The sequence below is a fragment of the Lacerta agilis genome, chromosome 12 (genome assembly GCF_009819535.1).
Source record: "Lacerta agilis isolate rLacAgi1 chromosome 12, rLacAgi1.pri, whole genome shotgun sequence".
NCBI lineage: Eukaryota > Metazoa > Chordata > Lepidosauria > Squamata > Lacertidae > Lacerta > Lacerta agilis.
Genome location: NC_046323.1, coordinates 45,749,079 through 45,771,284, shown reverse-complemented (window position 1 = coordinate 45,771,284; position 22,206 = coordinate 45,749,079). Strand labels below are relative to the sequence as shown.

The window sequence follows — 22,206 nt, the reverse complement described above, 5'->3', positions numbered from 1 at the left end:
GTTGACTATCCACCCCCAGCTCCACAGTGTTTTGACTGAAACCTTTTCTACCGCATTATAGCTTTACCTATTTCCTGACAGTAGCTTTACCTATTTCCTGAACTTCCTGACAGTAAGAGCTGTTCGACAGTGGAATTTGCTGCCAAGGAGTGTGGTGGAGTCTCCTTCTTTGGAGTTCTTTAAGCGGAGGCTTGACAGCCATCTGTCAGGAATGCTTTGATGGTGTTTCCTGCTTGGCAGGGGGTTGGACTGGATGGCCCTTGTAGTCTCTTCCAACTCTATGATTCTATTGCAAAAGGTTTCTCTGTTACTGTTATTTTATTGTTTTTCTTCCAGTGCTTTTATCTCATCTCCTGCCTGCAATTTCATTTGACTAGAGTATTTTTTAAAAAAAAAATAGTCCACAAAAGGCCTCCGTTCAGTCTATAAAAAGTTCATCATTTTGATCTCTTGGATACAGACCTTTCTAAGGGAGTCTCAGCCTTGTGTCTGTGATTGCTGATTTGGGCTGCATGTGCCAACCAATCCCCTTCCAGTATTCAGTCATGAGCGTAAGTCATGGTGTCATCCATTTACATTGTGAGGTTGGGGAGAATCTTGTCGTCCCCTCTATTTCTGGACTTCGGGCAGGAATGCCGCTGCTTTTATAGTCAAAACAGCACCAGCCATCCACAAGAGGGAGGCATCCGCAGGCTCGGAAAACCCCCTAAAAGAAATGTTAAGAAAAGAACTCCAAAAGCAGTCCAATAAGGACTCAGTGGCTACAGAATGCTGACAGATAGTTGATGGTGGCAAGAGGGGGAATGGGAAATTGGGTGATAGGTCAAACTGAAAGGTGTCAGGGCATTTTGACACCAAGACACACACACTCCACAGATATGGGTCCCCACCCTGCCCCTGCCATCGTGCCTGTGGTGCCACCAGCTCCATCATAGCAACTGTACCCTCACAACAGCGGGATGCGGGTGGCACTGTGGTCTAAACCACTGAGCCACTTGGGCTTGCCGATCAGAAGGTCGGCGGTCCGAATCCCCACGATGGGATGAGCTCCCATTGCTCTGTCCCAGCTCCTGCCAACTTAGCAGTTCGAAAGCACACTAGTGCAAGTAGATAAATAGGTACCACTGTGGTGGGAAGGTAAACGGTGTTTCCGTGTGCTCTGGTTTCCGTCACAGTGTTCCTTTGCGCCAGAAGTGGTTTAGTCATGCTGGCCACAGGACCCAGAAAGCTGTCTGAGGACAAACGCTGGCTCCCTCGGCCTGAAAGTGTCCCCTTCAAGATGAGCGCCGCAATCCCATAGTTGCCTTCGACTGGATTTAACCATCCAGGGGTCCTTTACCTCTTTACCTTTTTTATCCTCACAACACAGCAGCGGCAGCAAGGGCATGGCATGAGCAGCAGTGAGGGCTTGATCCGCTGCCTTAGGCAAATGCCTTCTTCTCGCCTTATGCACAGGCTACTCCTGAGTAGTATATCCTGAAAAAGGGCATAGCTGACAGTGAGCAGGAGCACTCTGCACTGCAACATTCTATTGCAGGTCCTGTTTGATTGTTTATTATTTTTTCAGGCCATCTGTGGCTCCAGGGAGCACTGATCTTCCTCACTTCCTTCGATGTGCCTAAGTCTAGGTCCAAAAAAACACCAAGAGGTGGCCATTTACCAGTCAGTCATTTACAGCCCTGTGTCCTATGCCTGCCGTTGAGCTGCTTGCAGTGAAGGAACATGCAAAAATAGTGTCCGATTCTGGGCAGAACAACCTTGGCAGCGCAAATGTGCACCAGTGCTGGGGTGGGGGGTGGGGAGGTGTACGTGCATCACAGCTACACTAAAGCAAGATTCCAGGTGGGGTGTTTGTGTGCATGTGTTGAATCTAGAGCTCTGATCTATATGTCCTGCAAGTGGTGCACCGCAGAGATAAGGGCCAGGTTGTTAGTTATCGTTGCAGAAGTCCCGCTGCTTTTTCTGAATTAAGGGTTTTGCGTGATAGTGTTTGAAAACCCTCCATTTTAGATCTTTTCTTACCATTTGCAGCATTACCTTTAGCTGCTCCTCACTGGCACAAATGTAAGGAATGTTACAGGTGCTCACTTTATTTTTCCGTGTATAAGACTAGTTTTTTTTCCTAAAAAAAAATAATGTCCAAAATTTGGTGGTGTCTTATACACGAGGGCCATCTCCCCCATTTTCTTAAATCGGAGACCCCCGAAATAGGGGTGTCTTATACATGGGACGTCTTATAGACGGAAAAAACGGTATATGTTTATATGAGAGCCAAGAGATACAACAGTGCAGCCACATTTACCTGTAGCGCTCGGATGTGTTAAAGGTAGACCCCCGTTTTTAAATCATTTTTCTTTCCACGGGATTACTAGTGGATTGCTAGTTTTTTTAAACTGGTTTTGATATGCAAATGATGTTCATTAAATATTTCCCCTTACATAAATCCTTTGAATACATCAGAAGATTCTTAATGCTCTGTACTAAGTTGACTTCCTGGCAAGAAGCCTGAGGACTTTGTTCTTTGCAAATCCTGATAAAAAAACTGACCTGACCCACTTATTTCTTTAAACAGTTTATATACTGTTTAGCTACAAGTGTCTCTAAGCAGTGCACAAAGAATAAAATACAGAAAAGATTTTAAAAATTGGTAAAAAAAATCTAATGTCTAACTAAAATATCCTGGATGAATGTGTGGATTGGATTTAGTGTTTCTCCAAATTATCTGTTGCGGTGCTCAGTTGTTGCTTTTTGGGTTTGTTTGTTTTTAATACCAAACTGCATACAAAATATATATTTGTTGTTTGTTATACTATGGGGAAAATTTATCATCATCATCATCATTATATGCTGCAAACTGTTTTGAGAACTCAATAGTTGAAAATAGGTTTGTATGTTGAAATTTAACAAATAAATAAATTTGCAGAAACAGGAGTTAAACTTAACTAGCTGTTGTTTCAGAGGTTTTGCCCCCAATGCTTGCTTTCAGTGAGCAACACACAAATCTCCCATGAGCCCCTCAAAGATTTTGAAAATCACTGATTTGTGGCCCAATCTTATGCTTTGCAGAGCAGCAACCACGTGCCATAATAAACAGAGATGAAATACTAATATGCATATAAATATGATTCTTTTTTAAAAAAATGTAAGTTTAAAAAGGAATGAGAGAGGTTAGTCATAGGTAATAGGTGTGTTTTAGCTGCATGTTTTTCCTTTGATTTGTTTATTTTCAAGATGATTTAAAGGGCAAATTGAAGCAGTGATTGGAGAGCATTTGTCTGAAGTTGGCTGGAGATGTATCCTATGGTCATCTAGGTGACAGATTTTTGGCTGGTTGGAGATAAACATGCCAGTAATGATTTCACTGACAGCCTCCTTCACTGGAAGGGTTCCAAACTCCATCCATCCGATCATCCTTTTCACATTCAGAAACTATGCCATCTTGGATCCGGATAACAGGCACTATCACATTAAAATACAGGCTTCTGGCTCTGTATTAGAAAGTGATGCAGACAGAAGGGAGTTAACACCTGAGCAGGTTGGGTAATGTGGTGTTTTGCAAGCAGACACTAATAGGTACAAATTTGACTTTCTCTTCTTCTTTTTTTCAAAAAGTGCTACATATGGATGTAACAGAGCTGTGCTCAAGCTTTGAAACTGGTTGTTTTACACATCAAATTCTGGGCCAGTTTGAAGCTATTATGTAAGCTGCAGAAAATGAGTCAAACAACAAAGAAAGTGGAGAAGTGGTGCAGCAAGATTTAACGCAGTTTCGATTAATACGCAAAGGCCGTTTAGGCCTTGCTTTAATTATTCAGCATTACACAAAGTACAAAGCGAGTGTCTAAGAGGATCACTTGCTCATTATATATGTGTTGCTGATGCTTTGTTAAGAGCTGAAACTCTGCACACCCAATTTGTGGGGGGGGGTTCCCCTCGGATTAGTAACAGTGTGGACTCCAGTGTCGTTGATAATAAAAGCAAAGTGGGTTCCTTGAGATTAGAAGGTGGAGAATTAGCCCTTCTTTCTTTAGGTTTTGTATAATTAGATGCATTCATTAAAGGATGACAGCTCTTCCTCGTAGTTAAGTCTCACTATTTGAGCCCCACTCCCCAGAAAGCCTATCTTTCAAGAGTCTGGCTGAATCAGACCCAAGTTCTGTCCAGTTCCACAAGAAGGATGTGTGGTGGAGTCTCCTTCTTTGGAGGTCTTTAAGCAGAGGCTTGACAGCCATCTGTCAGGAATGCTTTGATGGTGTTTCCTGCTTGGCAGGGGGTTGGACTGGATGGCCCTTGTGGTCTCTTTCAACTCTATGATTCTGTGATTCCTTTTTTGCAGTGTCCAGACAGATACATCTAGGAAGCTCACAAGCAGGACATGAGGACCAAAGCCCTCTCTTAACTCCCCAGCAACTAGCATTCAGAGGCATGCTGAATATATTTTGTAGAAACTAGTCTAGCTCAGTTGCTAGAGCATGAGACTCAGAGTGATGGGTTTGAGCCCCACATTGGGCAAAAGATTCCTGCATTGAAGGGGGTTAGACTAGATGATCCTTGTGGTCCCTTCCAATTCTGCAATTCTGTGATTCTGTACAAATACAGTCATCATGGCTAGTAGCCATTATTATCCTTAGTCTGCATGAAGTTGTCTAATCCCTTAAATTGGTGGCCATCGCCACATCTTGCGACAACTGATTCCAGTTTAACTATGCAGGGTGTAGTGGGGAACCTCTGTTAATTCAAGGAAAAATATAGGTACATAAAGGAGGATTCCTGGATGCCCAGAGAGAACCCCAGCAGAGATTTAATGTCAGTAATATGGAGCACAAGTGAAGCATGGAAAGATAGGCTGATAGACCTTTAAAATATGCTCTTTAAAGTGAGTTCCAAAGTTTTCCTCTTCCCCAGCATATAAAAAGACCATACGTTTGGTAAGTTAAAAATGGTTTATTTGCAAACTTTCAAAAGGCCAGGTTTATGTGCTTTTCCATACGGCATTCAGAAAAAAGTTACGCAGGCAGTAATGCTTGGCTTAGTTACATTGGTGAAAGTTCCTAAATTATTGGAATAGGAACTCAAGTGTGGCTTGTGAGAGCCATGCAGTCTGAGCTTGAGCAACCAGCTCAAACCTCTTCACATATTGAGCTTCTCATGTAAACTGGGGAAACAATAAGTTTGATTACCCATTTCCTCCTGAGGTAAGGGAAGTGGGCATAGCTAGGTCTGGCAGGACAGCTTACTTTATGGTATTAACTCCTTCATGCATTAATTAGACTTAAGCATGTTGGTAATATGAGGCTGGTTATTCCAAAGCTTTTCCCTTTCCACTTTCTCCACACATGGGTGGGGTTTTTGTTTTTGTTGTTTTGTTTTTTGCATTTCTTTGATGTCCACCCCACTTACGTATTCCTCCCCCCAAACTTAAAAGTCCCAGAATTAGCAACCTTTCCTCCTAGGGGTGCTTTTCTAGCCTCTTAATAGTTCTGATGACCCTTTTCTGCAACTAAAATTATTCTCTGTAATCCAAATGTGGTCACATTTTAGATTTGTATAAATGCATTGCAAATACTGTCCATTTTTTATTCCTTTCCTAATGATCCCTAGCATGGAATCCAGTTTTTTTTCACAGCTGCTGCATATTGGGTCGATGAGCTATCCACCATTTCATTGAGCTATCCACCATGAACCCAGTGATCTTCAGCACAGTTTTTTTTTTAATGACCTTCACTCAAGGTTGGGGAGGGCTGAGTTCTTGAAGCATTTAGCCTGCTACAAAACTTTTGCTAGCCAGCTGTTTTGAAGTGGTACTAAATCTGCATAACTAACAAGTGTGACAAATTTCTTCCTAGTGAGATGTTAGAAGTGACAGCAAAGTGACAACTAAACATGACAGCAACATTGGAAATTATATCATGCTTGGTCTCACAAACAGATTTTTTTTATGCGGGAAGTGGGCTGGAAGGACCCTGTCTTAAATTCTGTTCCAGATTATAACACTCTGGTCTGGTCTGGACAGGTGAGACCCTGAAGAAGGCTGGACCAGGTCAGTCAGAGTTAGATCAACCAGGAGCAGAGTGTAACTGCCCATATCAAGGGTTGCCAAGCTTTTGGGGTCCCGGGCACTTCTGCAAATGACAGGCACAAACCCTACAAGAGAAGGGTTCATTTAAACCCCACTTCAGCATGGATGGGCAGTGCAAGTGGGGTTTAAGATGGGTGTCAGGGAATACAACTCTTGACTTGCATGTGCACCTATGGGTGCTGCATTGGTGAGCCATGATGTACATTGTAAAGAAAAATAACAATGGGGTCCCCTTTTTTTGTCTTTCTCATTCCTGGGCCTAAACATTTGCATTTCCCTGCTTGCTACAACTCTTTTCCATAATTGCCTCCATATATGTGAAGACTAGAAACTTCTTTACAAACGAAGCCTGAGATCCAGATCAGCTCTCAAACAAATACATTAAAAGTGCCCTGGGCACTACAGATTTGTAAGAATATCGGGCCTTGGAATCTTCTGTTTTAATCTATTTTATAAAATCTCACAGCTTGTCACAGTGCCCAGGAAACTTCCACTGACTTTGAATGCCTTTAAATCAGGCCACCTATAAATACTTTATTCGCGGCCATGAACCCAATTACCCTCAGGTTCTCAGTTCCCCTTAGTGCAGCTGTGGCAGAGAAATTTATTAACTTGTAACTTTTATTTTAAGGGTCGTATGTTGTAGGGGGTGTTGTAGCGTTCAGCTTGGATGCGAGAAACCCAGATTCATACCCCTGTCATCCACAATGTACATGGTGTGGCTTTGGAAATCAAGCAAAACAGAGCTACCCTATGGGCCTGAGGTCAGGAAAAAAAATGAAAAAAGCTGGCCTCTCTTCTTTGTTTGCTGCCGATGGCAGCCATTTTGTGCTGGCACTCACGGCACTACCAGCAAGATATGAGTACCAGCAACTCACTTTTCTTACCAAAAAATAAAGTACAATAAAGAAGTGTTATCAAGTCCTTTAATGCACTGAGATGTACTGTAGAAATTACTAGCAAAAATCTGCCTGAATGCTGAGGTTTGGTTCTTTCGCTTGCTTTCCCCAAAGTGTCTACCTAAGTACCTCATTTCCCCATTCTGATGAAAATTTTTGTTCAGGTAGTGAAAGATACTCAGAGTCCAGTGTGACTTTCATGCTCTTTATTCAGCTCATAGTAGTGAGGAATGTAGTTCCCCCAAAACGTTTGCTTATATACACTATTTACACAATGGGCCCCACGTGATTGGCTAATTCCGGGATACTCCTGTATGCCAATCAGTGTACGGATTCACTTCCACCTGGAGCTGGATTGGGTGGCTCCTGCAGACCAATCAGACTGCTGCAATCTCAATCCTATTGTTCTGGGACCAATCAGACTGCTGCAATCTCAATCCTATTGTTCTAGGACCAATCAGACTGCTGCAGTTTGGATCCTATTCAACTCAGTACATAACAGGTAGGGAGGTAGGACTTCTGATTATGCCTCCTCAGAATGCATTGTGTGCTCTGAATGTTACATAGGAACAGCGGCAGTCAGCAGCGAGGTTGGGTTGGGCTGATGTGTCTTCCCAATACCAGAATAGCTGCTGGTTACCAAGAGGAAGAGGGTGGAGGTGGAGGGGAGGTCGGTGGGGTGGGGCGGCAACACCGGGAATGTTGGTGTGGCTGTACTTAAACTGCCCCACACTGTGCCTCTCTCCTTCCCTACCACTCTCCCTCTCAGTAACCAGCAGTGTCTCCAGCACTGGGAAACCAAGTAAGCAGCAATGCCTCACCCCGTCCCACTGACGGCTACTACAGAGCCTTCTTTCAGATCAGACCAAAGGCCCACCTTAGGTCCAGTGGGAGGAATCTTGGGGAGGTGGACCAGACTTCTCATTATTTCTTCTCGGATGACGCCCACTTGGAAGATGCTCTGACGCAGCAGGCCTTGAAAATGGGTGTGTGGACCTGAGGCTATATTCAAAGCAGCAGCAGTATGCATCTGTCAAGGAGAGATTTACAAGGGGAGCAACGTCATTTGTCGCTTTGGGCTAAAAAAGCAGTATCTAAATAATCTCCACAATACCATACCAACCTTGCACTCACTGTGTATGCAGTTCGTGGCTTGCATTGCAGTCCCGAAGTGCATGGAGAGCATGCTAAGCTCCTTCAAGTCTGACCTGAGCAGCTCCAGCTGTGAGATCCAAATGCTGCAAGAGCGTAAAGAGCCCTTAAGAGCCCTGCTGGGTCAGAACAAAGGGCTATCAGATCCAGCATTCTGTTCTCACAGTGCCCAGCCAGATTCCTCTGTGAAGCTTGCAAGCAGCACATGGGTACAACAGCTCTCTCGCTATTCATGTTCCTCAGTGATTGGTACTCAGAGACACATTGCAGTGCCTGTTACAGGTAGGTAGCTGTGTTGGTCTGCCATAGTCAAAACAAAATAAAATAAAAAATTCCTTCCAGTAGCACCTTAGAGACCAACTTAGTTTGTTCTTGGTATGAGCTTTCGTGTGCATGCACACTTCTTCTTCTGCAGTGCCTGTCTCCTGTTCACGATTCCCTGCAACTGAGCCTGGAGGCAATGTAGCCATCATGATGAGTAACCATGGATACCCTTATCTTGCATGAATTTCCACAAACATGGACATTTTACAGATTGGGAAGTAGGCAATGCTAGAAATTCTTAGACGTGTTTATGATGGGAACTTTTTACAATTCTATGATTCTATGAAAACTGAGGTGGTCAGGCTTTCCATAGAAACAGTTCCCTGCTATCCATGATGGAACCATCAATGTATAACCCTGCTCCCCTGGATGTTTAGCAGGAGGCCAGAACTGAATTATTGCTGGACTTATTTAACCTAGATCAAAGAATCCCTAATGAAGGAGGGGCACATCAGTTCTCAAGAAGTCGGAGAGTGGATGAGGGCATGATATAATGAATTAATCAGTGGTAATCATGAAATTGAGATGGAGGCCATAAATCTTGGAAAGAATTCTTGAGTCATGGAAATTATTTTAAGCATCCTTCCCTGCCTTCTAGGATATTCCTACAGGAAGCAGAAATGATTAGACTCCAGCTCCAAATATATGCACTGTTGGTTTTATAATGTGCTGTTACCATCTCCACCCATGGCAAATGGTCCATATAACATAAAAGGAGGATTTATGGTGTATCTTTTCAGCATTCACCTAGTGCAGATGGAAAAATAATCTGAACTGTGCAGTTTAAAGCAGCTCGGCCAAATATTTCTTAGCAGAGCTTGATTATAATCTTTCTCCCAATACTCTCCCCCCCCCCACAACAAATATATTACTGAGCATCGATCTGGCTTTTGCAAGACTTACTTATGAATAACAGCATGCATTTCTAGATTTATATGTAAACTAAATGTACATTTAATATTACTTCATTCACCCTGTGAGGTGACCCCCCCCCTTTAAAATAATAATAGTAATAATGTCTGAGCATCTGTCAAGGCTGTTTGCTTTTAAGCACTGAATTATAGCATTAGGTGCTTAGTATAGTATCACTATTTCTGTTTCTACTGCTGCTATTGTGATGATCTAGGCTACTCTGAAATATCCAGATGAATTTCTTAACTCAAGTGGAATATGAGGAAGAAACTACCTGTGAAGCTAAATGCTATCACCTGTACAGTAGTTGAGTGCCTGTTTTGAAAATGATAAATATCAGTTAAGGGTGGGATAAGGTCCACAGCATGTTACAGGTGGTGGGTTTTAACCCTTTCCTACACAAATGACCTTCAGCCTAGGGCTTGCTGATCAGAAGGTTGGCGGTTCAAATCCCCGCGACGGGATGAGCTCCCGTTGCTCGGTCCCAGCTCCTGCCCACCTAGCAGTTCAAAAGCACGTCAAAAGTGCAAGTAGATAAATAGGTACCGCTCCGGCGGGAAGGTAAACGGTGTTTCCGTGCGCTGCTCTGGTTCACCAGAAGTGGCTTAGTCATGCTGGCCACATGACCCGGAAGCTGTACGCCGGCTCCCTCGGCCAGTAATGCGAGATGAGTACCGCAACCCCAGAGTCGGACATGAATGGACCTAATGGTCAGGGGTCCCTTTACCTATACACTCTCTCTCTCTCTCTCTCTCTCTCTCTCTCTCTCTCTCTCCCACACACACTCACACACACACCCTTCAGATGCTCTTAGCCCAGGGCAGGCAAACTCCTATTAGTGCTAACTGGAGATTCCCTCTTTGGGATATTTTCTTCTCAGTCGCAGTGGGTAGAAAAGGGTTGAACTCTACTGCCTCCATTTGATGATCCTGATCCACCCACTTCTTCCCCCTTTCAATTTCAGTGGAGGGTGGTTCATTAGGGCTGAATGGTGCACTGGCCCACCAAGCTGAGTTTGCCTTCAGCCAGCCCACAACTGTCTTCCTTCCTACAGTACTTAGGACCAGGCCAGGCCAAGGAGGTGATTGCCCTGCCTGACAGCTTCGCCCTCAGTGTTGTCCTTGTAGAGCTCAACAGAGGGGAGGAGGAGGGGAACAAAACTATAAGTACTTGCCTCTAGTGCCCCCTGCTGTTGGGCTCCTTGCCTTCTGCCATATCAGTCCCAATGCGCCCCACTCACCACTGTTCATTTTTGAAACCTTGCACATGACTACAAATGATGCACCATGCGCAATTCTCTCCTTATAAGGAATGTGGCTGTGTAAAACAGAGATCATTAGTCCTTGAGCTCCCAAAGTCAGGTTCACAAATGCTGGTTACCTACTTGGGCCCAGGTGTGTTTCCTGTTCCTTGTTCCTCTGAGTACATAAAATGAAGTGCTTCTGAATCCAGAACTCTTTTGTATTTATTTCATGGCCTTGTAACAAAAATGCTAGATAATTCTGCCTTATGTTTATCATTGTCAATTGCCTCACATAAAATGAGGCCTACCATTCCTCATATTGAAAGTTTCCCCCCAAAATGTAGAAAATCACAATTATTTAGTTGATTGCTGTATTTTTATTTCCACTGGGGAGACAGTGCCATTGCCCTCCAGATATTATTATTATTATTATTATTATTATTATTATTATTATTATTATTATTATTATTATTTTCATGGCACTAAAATGTGTTGGATCGCCTCTGATTCAATAAAAACCAAATAGGGATAAAACTAGCACAAAACCCTGGCACCAGTTTGGAGTCAATCGGGCAGTGTTGGGTTTGGGGGTATACCTATGGCTCCCTGTTTGTCAGTTACTCAGTTTGGAGGGTGGCACAAAACGTGAGGTTTGCGGCACAAAACTAGTGCAAAACTTTGGCATCTGTTTGGAAGGGACCCAGAACTTCAGGTTCGCATGTTAATGAAGCTGTGTTAGAACTGGGGTTGCTGTCTCATTGTGTAGCCGTAGCAGTTTAAAGGGTTGTTCAGATCTTACCTGGGTTGCCTATTTTTCTTCATTTTGTCCTGAAAGTCACCCTAACCACCTTCTTTGATGTCTCAGTAATAGGCAACCATTAATGCAGGTGAGCCAACTCACAGCTGATTAAGCATTGCCCTCTCTTGATCACAGGGCTGCAACACTGCCTTTGTCCCTGGCTGGGAGGAGTTGCTGCATCTAATAGTTTCTGCCATTCTCGTTTAGATTTTCTGCTAGTTTTAAAGAACCAAAAACAACAGCATGCATGCATTTGGGTCTAAAGGGTTTTTTATTATTATTATTTGAGAAGTTGATTAAGGCTTTGGCAGCCTACTCACATTGGCACCAGCTGCCTCTCTGTTTCCCCTTCTCCTTTTTGACCTCTGTTGGGTTGTTGTTGTTTTTAATGTGAAAGGAAGGGTTGGCTGTGAACAAAGATAACAAAACCCACATTCTTTTCCTGACTCTTTGGCTAACATTGGCACACATTAGGGAAATCACTAAATCTCCATGCCCTTTGCTGCGAGATTAAGATAGTGGTTGTTCTTTGCCTCTCAAGGGTAGGGGAAGGGTGAATCTATTACAATTTTCAAAATGCCTTTACCACAGTGCATATAATTTGCATATATAAATGCATGTTTGCTGATCGTTTCCCCTTAATTTTGCTGCTTTGAGGGTTTCTTTTTTTTTAAAAAAAGTATGAAATTTCCTAACTCATTCTTCCTCTTATTTTCCTTTTTCAGAAAATTACTTGCTTTTTTCAAAATCTTCCTCTGCTGCCTGCCACCCAAACCAAAGCAACAGAGCAGGAGATAGTATAAATAATGGGGGGCCTCTATTATGCTGGCTATCCAACATGCTGGAATGGAGCTAAGCAAGAAGAATGTGTTGGTTTTGATCCTCAGGCTTCCTCAACCTCGACCCTCCAGATGTTTTTTTGGCCTACAACTCCCATGATCCCTAGCTAGCAGGACCAGTGGTCAGGGATGATGGGAATTGTAGTCTCAAAACATCTGGAGGGCCGAGGTTGAGGAAGCCTGCTCTAAATGTTGTTGAACTTCATCTCCTATCATTGACCACTTGCCACACTGACTGGGGTTGATGGGAACTGTAGTTCAACAACCCCTGGAGGGCCACAGGATCCTCACCCCTGCAATAAAGGGTTCTCCAAGGTTGAGGGATAAGGTACTATGTAAGTGGATCCTAAACTATTATCCATAAAACTAAAGTCTCATCGTGACGTCAGAGCAGCTCAATCAGTGGCAGACAGATGGTCCAAAGCCCCTGATTGCTGGTACTTGTATGTACAGCAGATTTGAACTACCAATGGTTAAAATCACCAAATCTGTTATTATTGCAGTTTGGTTTGTCTCATGCTGCCTTGCTCTCCTAGTTAGGCAAATATATATTTGCATCTGCAACAAGCAAGCTTACAGCTGCCTCTATGACTACTGGACCTAATTGCTAATTGACTAGACTCACCTTATATGGTGTTTGGATGAGTTTGTTGCTCATGGCCTCTGCTTAACCGTTCCTTTTTTATTTTGCTGTTTGCAGGAGCTGGTGGGGAGCAACCCTCCACAAAGGAACTGGAAAGGAATTGCAATTGCATTACTTGTTATTCTGGTTATCTGCTCCTTGATTGTCACTTCAGTTATCTTGCTGACACCAGGTATTTATATAACCTTTAGTTTTTGTTGCTGCTGTTGTTGTAATTTCAGTGTCTTTGGAAATGCATTTTAAAAAGGCAGGGGCCTGATTAAACTGAACTTGACGGATAGATCAATCAGATGGAGAAAATCTCTCCCCCGCTCTTTTAATCTTGAAAGCAGGGGTGTGCTTCGCTGTGTTTTTAAATGATACCGAACATGGAACAGTGATGCAGTTAGGTAATTTTAGACTAGGATTTAATGGTCTTACTGGGGCGGGGGGGCCCTCTAGATGGTAAGAAAGAGCTGCTGTGTTTAGGGGCTTTCTTGCTCAATTATTTCTCTTAGACAATGTATTATGCACTGCCCAGGGAAAAAAGGCAGCTACCCAACAGCTACATGGCAGAGAGAAATTCAAGGGATGAAGTTTTCTCCTTGAGTTGCTGTCTCTCAAGCAGCTGTCAGTTGAGGAACCTCAGACCCAAGGATCAAATGCAACCTTCTGTACCTCTCTGTCTGCTTGTTGGGGCATTACGCAGACCCTTACCCTTTCCCCAACCACATCTCTCATGAGCCCTCATTGAGTATTTTTGCCTGGTTGGAATGTATCCTTCAACTCTGATAATGCCTCTTTCTTGCCTGAATGGAGGCTAGAGAGAGGTGGGTGGGTGGGTGTATACAAATAAGCATACTGTACAAAGGTAAAATGCACATTCATTATCTGCCAACTTTTGGTGTTGACCCTGCCAACCACTGGCAAGCGGCCCCCATAAGGTTCCCAAGAATAGAATGTGGCCCTCGGGTTGAAAGTTCTCCCTCATCCCTAGGTTGGAGGCATAGGTGCCTTGTCAGGAAAAGAATGAATGACGCCCTTATTAGACTTCAGCTACATTGATAAATTAAATTAACTCATTCAGCTCAAGTAAGTCCCTAGGAAAGATGTTCTTACCTTTGGAAGTTAAGTGAAAAAGGCAAGAAGGTTAGGCTCAGTGATCTCATGAGATCACAGTTTTCTGTTGTATGTAAGAGGAAGTGCATGCACACTTATTCTGATGCACACGAAAGCTCATACCAATAACAAACTTAGTTGGTCTCTAAGGTGCTATTGGAAGGGGGGGAAATCATTTTTTTCATTTTCTTTCGACTACGGCAGACCAACACGGCTACCTACCTGTAACTTTTATTTCAATCTCATGGTGTTATGGCATCACGCTGTTCATCGGGGTTCCTTCCAACTCTGCAATTCTGTGATTCTATCCCACTCTCCCAAGCATTTGTGCACTGGCACACTAAGTCTTAGGACTAAACCATTATCATACTGCAAGTGGTGGTTTGTGTGCCTATTACCGAAATAATGCATGCTTCATGGCTAGATCTTAAGTGGCTGAAGTACCTTGGGACCAGTGAAGTAAAAAGCCATTTTCTCCTCCATTAATTGGCTCAATGGAGTCTGTTTATGGCATCTCTAAACAGGGATGTGTTTAGCCTGCATAACAAGTTAACACTAAACAATGGGAAAGATGTTTAGTGCTGCAAGGCTCCTCTGATGCTTAGATATAAGCACCCTGATTCTAAATGCATTGGCTTGGAATCTGTCCCATTGGTTCCAATTTAGAGCTGTGTGCAAATGTCCTCTCAAAATTTTACGCTCTGTTTTAGTACAGAGAACTTGTGGATGGGGGAACCATTTCGCTAAATGGGGTTTGAGTAATTCTCCAACGTTTTTTCTCAATGTTGTGCTCACGTGGTTTGCAGTGGCAAGAGCATAGCTGTTCTGCCCCAATTTAGGCCTCTCCCTGCCCCCCACTCATTAAATACAGTTTGCAAAAGATAACGTAATATGAAAACATTAAAATATATTGAAAAGAAACATTTAAAAACTGTTGGCACCATGATCACAATTTTCCATCTTTGACAGTGCCCTAGACCTGGCATTGTCCTAGAACAGGGGTCAGCAAACTTTTTCAGCAGGGGGCTGGTCCACTGTCCCTCAGACCTTGTGTACATTTTGGGGGGGGAAATATGAACGAATTCCTATGCCCCACAAATAACCCAGAGATACATTTTAAATAAAAGGACACATTCTACTCATGTAAAAACACGCTGATTCCTGGACCGTCCGTGGGCCGGATTGAGAAGGCGATTGGGCCGCATCCGGCCCCCGGGCCTTAGTTTAGGGATCCCTGTCCTAGAACATTGTTTGGCGAAAATGGTCCCTGCTTTAAAAAACAGTGGTAAATATCTGGAGAAAATTCTGTAAAGTTCCAGTCTTATTTGTTGAGGGAGGAAAACAATTCTCATAAATTTTCTTGGAAAAAAATGTATTTGGAGAAATTTCAGCTTAGTTTTAATTTTAATGAAGCTCCCAGACAAGAAAATGTCAGTATTAGGGTGTGTACAGTGGCAGACTTGGGTAACATTTTGTGTTTTATTTTTGTATTTCATTGGGTTTTATTCTGTGAACTGCCCTGAGACCCCCAGGTATAGGGCAGTATATTATTTATTAATAATAATAATAATAATAATAATAATAAATAGATGGCCCATGGGAGGTCAACATCTGATGCCTCATGCTGCCTAACCAAAGCCGGGGAAGAGATGCAAGGCTCTGGCAGGGTCCTAGAGCCCTCCCACTTCCTTCCCAAAGCACTAACTAGGCTTGGGAAGGAGGCAGGAGAACTCTAGGATGCCTCGCATCTCCTTCCCCAAACCCAGCTTCTTGCTTACCATGCTTTGAGAAGGTGCCCTCCTCAGCTCAGCCTCCTGCACATGCACACTGCTTACACAGCCCTAAATCCACCCCTTGTGTGTAGATAGTGCACTGAAATCCACAGCTTGGCTAATTCCCAGTTTAAGTTGGGTAGTAGAGGTGGTACAATTAGCACTTTTTATTTTTATTTTTAAAATAGGAAAAATGGAAAGGATGTGAGCAGCAAGAGAGAGAGAACCAGTATATGCAATTACAAAATTAGAAATGGGTCTCACTTAGCATATATGGGCCAAAAGTAGGTCTCTCTGTCTGATGTGGAAATGATACAGGAGCCAGGGGTCCTGTACAGGAACTGGTTATCTGCTAGAGGGTCCTGTGCAGCTGGAGAAAACATTTAAATTGGTGCAGGGAACCTGTGGCTGCCCAGATGTCAGCCCCAGCCACAAATGAGCAGGGCCTGTAGTCAGATATTATGCCAGTTGTAGTCTATGTACTCTATCTGTGAATTATGTCACAGGATCTCCATGGAGGCCAGTCATCAGAATTGGCACTCAGCCAAGAAGGGATGCTGAGTCTGTATTATTAGGCCACTGAAGTATTATCCTAGGGTTGCCATATTTCAAAAAGTGAAAATCCAGACAGAAAAGTTGTTGAGTTGTTGTTGTTTTTAGTTTTGCCCAAAATTGTTAAGCAAAGAAATTGGACGTTTTTGAGCTATTTTTGAGGAACCTTGGCAAAAACGACACTACTGACATCAGTTGCCATAGGTCCAGATTTTCCCAGACATTTAGCCGATTTCCGCCTGGACACTGCTTTCGACTGCAGTCCAGGAAATTCCTGACATATGGCAAACCTATAGGTGCTAATGGAAAGAATGTTCTCATGTGACTAAGACAATGCTAAAAGGAACTCTGATGGTACAGGATGCTAGAAAGCAAATATTGTGTGACTTCCCACTGCAAAGCTCCTGGATCTGCTGTATTTTTCCATTCTGGGACACTTACAGCTGAGGAAGACTTCCAGCTTATGTTTATTCACATAAGATAACTGTGCCCATTTGCCTGCACCACTTACTATCCTCCTGCTCAGCCTACGTTTTCTGGAAAGTTCCCGTCCTTGGGATGGGGAGTAATGCTTTTTGTTGTTGTTCATTAGAAATACTCAGTGACATCACTGGCCTATTGCGTAAATATGCTATACAACCACAAGAGGGAGATCATCAGAGTTTTTGCTGGGCGAATTATTAAGTGGTGGCAAACAAACTAGAAGCTTCAGGGATTAATCAGGGAGTGTAAATTGTGCTGAGGTCATACTTCCTACCATCTTGCTGTGACAGCATCTGTACACTTCAGAATTCTGGGCACGTAATTTGTGGTTTGACAGTCAAAGTGTTAATTGATTTCTTTTTCTCTTCTGTTGACCTGTCCTTAATGAATGTGAACATTCATTGGAAATCATTTGGTAGAAATCATGTGTTGTGCCATTTTTTGTTTTCAAAAATGAGTTGCTGTGCAATAAAAATGCAGGAATTCAAAATATATAGTTGCACGGTGTTAACGTAAAAAAGGACAATTGCCATGGCTGTAGCTAATGTATATTTAATCAGAAAACATGCATCCGGGGGAAGGAAAATTGTAATGCTATCACTTTATGAGATAAAACCTGAACTACCCCTTGAAGCATTTGCCCAAAATAAAACTGATTATTAATATTTATAACTCATTGCATCCCTGTTCATAAGTGCAATCAGATGTACGGCTGATGTTTGAAATGAATGAGGGCCTCTTCACCATATGGCAACAACCTCAAAGAAACCTCTGGCTCTTCAACACTTCATTTGTTCAAAGTGGCTTCTTGAGCTACTTAAAAGCCCCTAAGCCACAGTTTAATGCAACCCTCTCTCCTAAGATGGAGTATCCCATACCAGAAGCTACCCTGGTGTTCACTTGTCTCAAATCTACTTGGCGTAGGATATCCTTCCCCAACCTGGTGCCTTCCAGGTGTTTTGGATCACAACTCCCATCAGCCTCTCTGGCTGGGGCAGATGATGCTGGTTGCATAAAACATCTGGAAGACACCAAGCTGTCAGGATAACTTTGCAAGATGATTTCCGAGAATGAATTATTGCTACTGTGATTTATGGTTTAAAACCTGCTGAATAGGCCCAGTTGGTTGGAGCATGATGCTGATAACACCCGAGTTGCAGGTTCGATCCCTGTAAGGGACGGTTGCATATTCCTGCATTGTAGGGAGTTGGATGAGATGATCCTCATGGTCTTTTCCAACTCCATGATTCTACTTTATAGATTCTCTCTCCACCCCATATTAAACAAACGGGCAGCTGCATCTGGGGACAGGAGAGACATGGGGCACAATACTTGCACTGTTTCCACTATTGCTTCGCATGCACTCCGCTGTGCTGGATCAGTGCAAGAGGAGCTTTCGCTTCCATGCACACTGAGGCCATTTCCAACTGAACTGGGGAGGTGAGTATCTGGTCCTGCCCAGTTCACAGCAGAAAGGACCACCATCCACAGGACCAACTTTTACTTCTGGCATAGAAGTCTACCCCACTTCTCATGCACATATTCCCAAATACCGGTCAGTTCAAAATGAAAAGAGATAACTGGTTTCATTTGTTGATTGTGCCGATAAAATTGCAAATTAGCAGTAATGGATGGGCATTTTTCTTCTTCTCCCCCTTCTGGATGTTTTACAGTTGAAGATAATAGCCAGTCTCAAAAGAAGAAGATTACAGTGGAAGATCTGTTCAGCGAAGATTTCAAAATTCATGACCCAGAGGCTAAATGGATAAGTGGTGAGTCTTATAACCATATATGAAAATAACTTCTGTTACCTGCTGCACCACTTCTGTTTCAAATACCTTTCCCATCGCCCCTTTTGTTTCACTTCCCCGCTATCTGAGCAAGGTTTCACAAAGTGACTCATCTGAATAGCTGGCAGATTGTGGGGGGAATATATTATTATCGTTTTATTATTATTATTATTATTTCAAAACCAAAAAGAAGCAAAACAAATATCATGCCATAGGAAACGGGAGCTATTTGTAATTCTCACAGGATTTTTAATTTTTTTAAAAAAAGAAAACTTACCAGAAACACATGGGAAGATGATAGCGAGATGAAGGAAGGTTTTTTTTAAAAAAAGTATATGACCTTGAGACACATGGGAAGGAGGCAGTCGCCTGTCAGGGGAACCTCTGGAGGCAGCAGAGAGCCAGCGGGGGTGGAGGGAGGGACCTCTGATGCTGAGAGTACCCAGCACCGCCCGAGAAGCCCTGACACATCCTGTGGGAGCAAGAGACAGGAAGAGAGCTCCGTGGTGGAAGGGCTGTCGGATGTTTCGGGGTCCGAACACCCAATAAGCAGTTCAGGAACAGAGGGGGAGCTGGTAGTCCCGTTGCCCCAATTACGTAGGGGCTCAAATGGAAGGAGGAAAGGAGGAGACTTGGGGTCCCCAGGTTTCTCTGCTGGAGGCGCTCTCGCAAAGCACCACTTCCGGGATCTGAGAGTGACTAAGACAGTCATGGAATTCTGACATAACTTGGCTGACCCCCCACCCACCCACCCACCCACAACTCCAGACTCTCCCATCACCCCTGTGAAAAGGGCAGTTGTGCCTCCTGGCAGGTACCCAGATTGGCATCATCAGGCCTCCCATTCCCGAGTCCTACTTGTGAGGCAGAAGCTCTGTCAACATGTGCTTTGTTGGCACTCCAGGAAGGGCAGCTATAAACCACTCAGTTGGTCTTTCAGTGGGGAAATCTGAGCCACAAAGCAGTGGTGATGGAAATGAGATAGGCACGTGAACCTTCTCTCTCTCTCTGCAAAGAGAAAAGCAGCTGGGGTGAGGGGAGACAATGTAAAGAGAAAGCAATACAGCCTACAGGAATAGGTCCTCAAATCCCACTTGTCCTTTCTCTGCATTTCTCTGCATTCTAATGAGGGTTCCTTTTATTAAGAAATGATGGGGAAAGTTACACATAGCTATGGCTCTTGTGTGGCTGAAGAGAATGGAGTTGTGTGTATGGCGGGTTTAGCAGAATGGGATTCATTGACTGAGTTTTTGTTCAGGTTGAAAAGACCAAAGGTTGGTCAAGCACTGAGAAAGATCTATAGCGAACTGTCACTGGGAAAGCCATTATATAAATGTCAAGCAGGTTTTTGAACTGAATGGCTTGGCCTTTCACTGTTGCTGCTTTATATTATGACGTGTCAAATTCTGACTTCAGTTACTTTCGGCACAAAAGCTCAGAGGGTCTCTGTGGCATAGCGCAGCATTCTTTCCGATTTATGAGGGCTGTATTACAGGGATGGGCGTCATGCAGAAAAATATTAAAATGCCATCCTTTTCATCAGAGGTCACTGGAACAATTTTGCAGCCTTAATTAGTTATTGCATCACCCCTGTGGGACAGGCAAGTTTTATTATTGCACTCATTTTACAGCTGGGTAAACAACAAAAACAGAATGATGAATCTTTAAGGTCATCAGCAAGACAGCAGATGAGGTGGGAATACAATATGGTGCACCAGACATAAGATGGTACACTGCTCTGACTCCAACAGGCTTTAGCTCCTTGCTAACAGCGTTTTCCCGTCCCTTGGATTCATCTTGCAGGCTCTCCAGAGAAACTGTTATGTGGTAGCCTAACGTAGCAGAAAGCAATGTTGGGGAGAGTGCAGAAAAAAAATGTGCGTTTGTGCATGAATTAAAACCATTTTATTTGCAAATGCAAGAAAACAATTTGAAATGGCATCGTTTCAAAGGATTTGAAATGGTCCTTGCCAGAGGCTATATCAAAAAATTCCCTGAGAAGATGTTTGAAACTTTACAAAACCAGAACGTTACAGCTTGCAAAGACCCCTTCATGGGTCACCATCCACCTAGTTTCAGAAGACCAAGAAGTGCTGGGGCTTCTGATGGTTATTATCTAAATGCACAGGCAAGTTACAAATGGCAAAAGACAAGTGACTTGCGGCTCAGCTAGATTGGTAAAGAAAAGGGGTTTTATATGCATTGTATATGCAATATAACACTGTGACACCAGATGGCGCTGTGGAGGCCTGTCTTTCCCTACCGGATTTCCCTGAATGAGTTTACAACGCATTTAACTGAATCGCTTCTTCGACGTGTCTAGATCCAGCCTTGGAGGAAGACTGGGATAAAATGCAACAACAAAAATTATTTATACAGATGTTTCATTCGCCCTTCCTACCTCCCCTCCAGTGCCCCTAGAAATAAAAAGGGAAAGCAAACTATTACAGTTTTAGTGTTCTAAAACTGTAGAGCCAGTGTGGTGTAGTGGTTAAAAGCGGTAGACTCGTAATCTGGGGAACTGGGTTCGCGTCTCCGCTCCTCCACATGCAGCTGCTGGGTGACCTTGGTCTAGTCACACTTCTCTGAAGTCTCTCAGCCCCACTCACCTCACAGAATATTTGTTGTGGGGGAGGAAGGGAAAGGAGAATGTTAGCCACTTTGAGACTCCTTCAGGTAGTGAAAAGCGGGATATCAAATCCAAACTCCTCCTCCTCTTCTTCTTCTCTGTGCTCCCCACCCCCTCCCAGCAAGATTATTCTATGTCTAGTCATGTCACTAGGCTTTAAGGATGTGGCTTACTCTCTTCCACATGATCAACCCCTACCTGAAGACTTACAATAACAAACAAGCAAACGACTACAGCATTTCAGTAATGAGCTGCAAATAATTGCTTCTTTTATTTATGCAAATTGCTTTTCTGCCCGATCCCAAGAGCCTTTGGGAGAGTCTATTCACAGGAGCTGTTGTGACATAGGCTAAGCTATGAGATGGTGGTTTGATGAGAATGAGCAATAATTTTAATCTGGGGCTTCTATGTCCAAAGATAACATCCCAGGCAGTAAACAAGCTCTATCTGTCTTTTTAGTGCATTGCTTACTAATGAAATTATGAAGAAGACCCTGGGGGCTCTTTTGCAGAATAATGTGGAGCTTAATGGACCAAAAGCCTCTTCTTCTCTTGCTGTTAATCAGTTCCCAACATGATATTACACATTATATTGTGTGACCAAGAACCTGATCCCAGGATGGGAGGCGCCATAGCTCAGCACTAGAGCACATCTTTGCATGCACAAAACCCCAGGTTCAATTCCTGCCATCGCTAGTTTGAAGTGTATCTAATAGCACTTGTTAGGAAAGACCCTTTGCCTGGGATCTTAGAGTGACAAGCCAGTCAAATGGGATTGTATCCAGTGCAGCGCTAAATTGAAGTTACTTAGCAGTATACTCGTTCCACTGGCGAAAAAATTTGCGCCGGCGGAACAGTCATGCGCAAGAGAATGCATAAGTGGGTTTCTGGTAGCTCTGTTGTGCAACGGATTGCTGCATTGGATTCCTCTTTTGTACAACATTATAACTCACCCATCTGCTAGTGCAAGAACTATCTGACATAGAACACAGA

At 43.4% G+C, this 22,206-nt stretch overlaps 1 protein-coding gene across 1 annotated transcript in view; it reads left to right on the top strand.

Moving 5' to 3' along the window:
* DPP6 (dipeptidyl peptidase like 6) overlaps positions 1-22,206 on the top strand; it is a 358,183-nt gene that overhangs the window by 194,379 nt on the left and 141,598 nt on the right. Inside the window, exons 2-3 of the mRNA XM_033164933.1 lie at positions 12,948-13,062; positions 18,469-18,567. Coding sequence (XP_033020824.1) covers positions 12,948-13,062; positions 18,469-18,567 — 214 coding nt within the window. The remainder of the gene's footprint in view (positions 1-12,947; positions 13,063-18,468; positions 18,568-22,206) is intronic.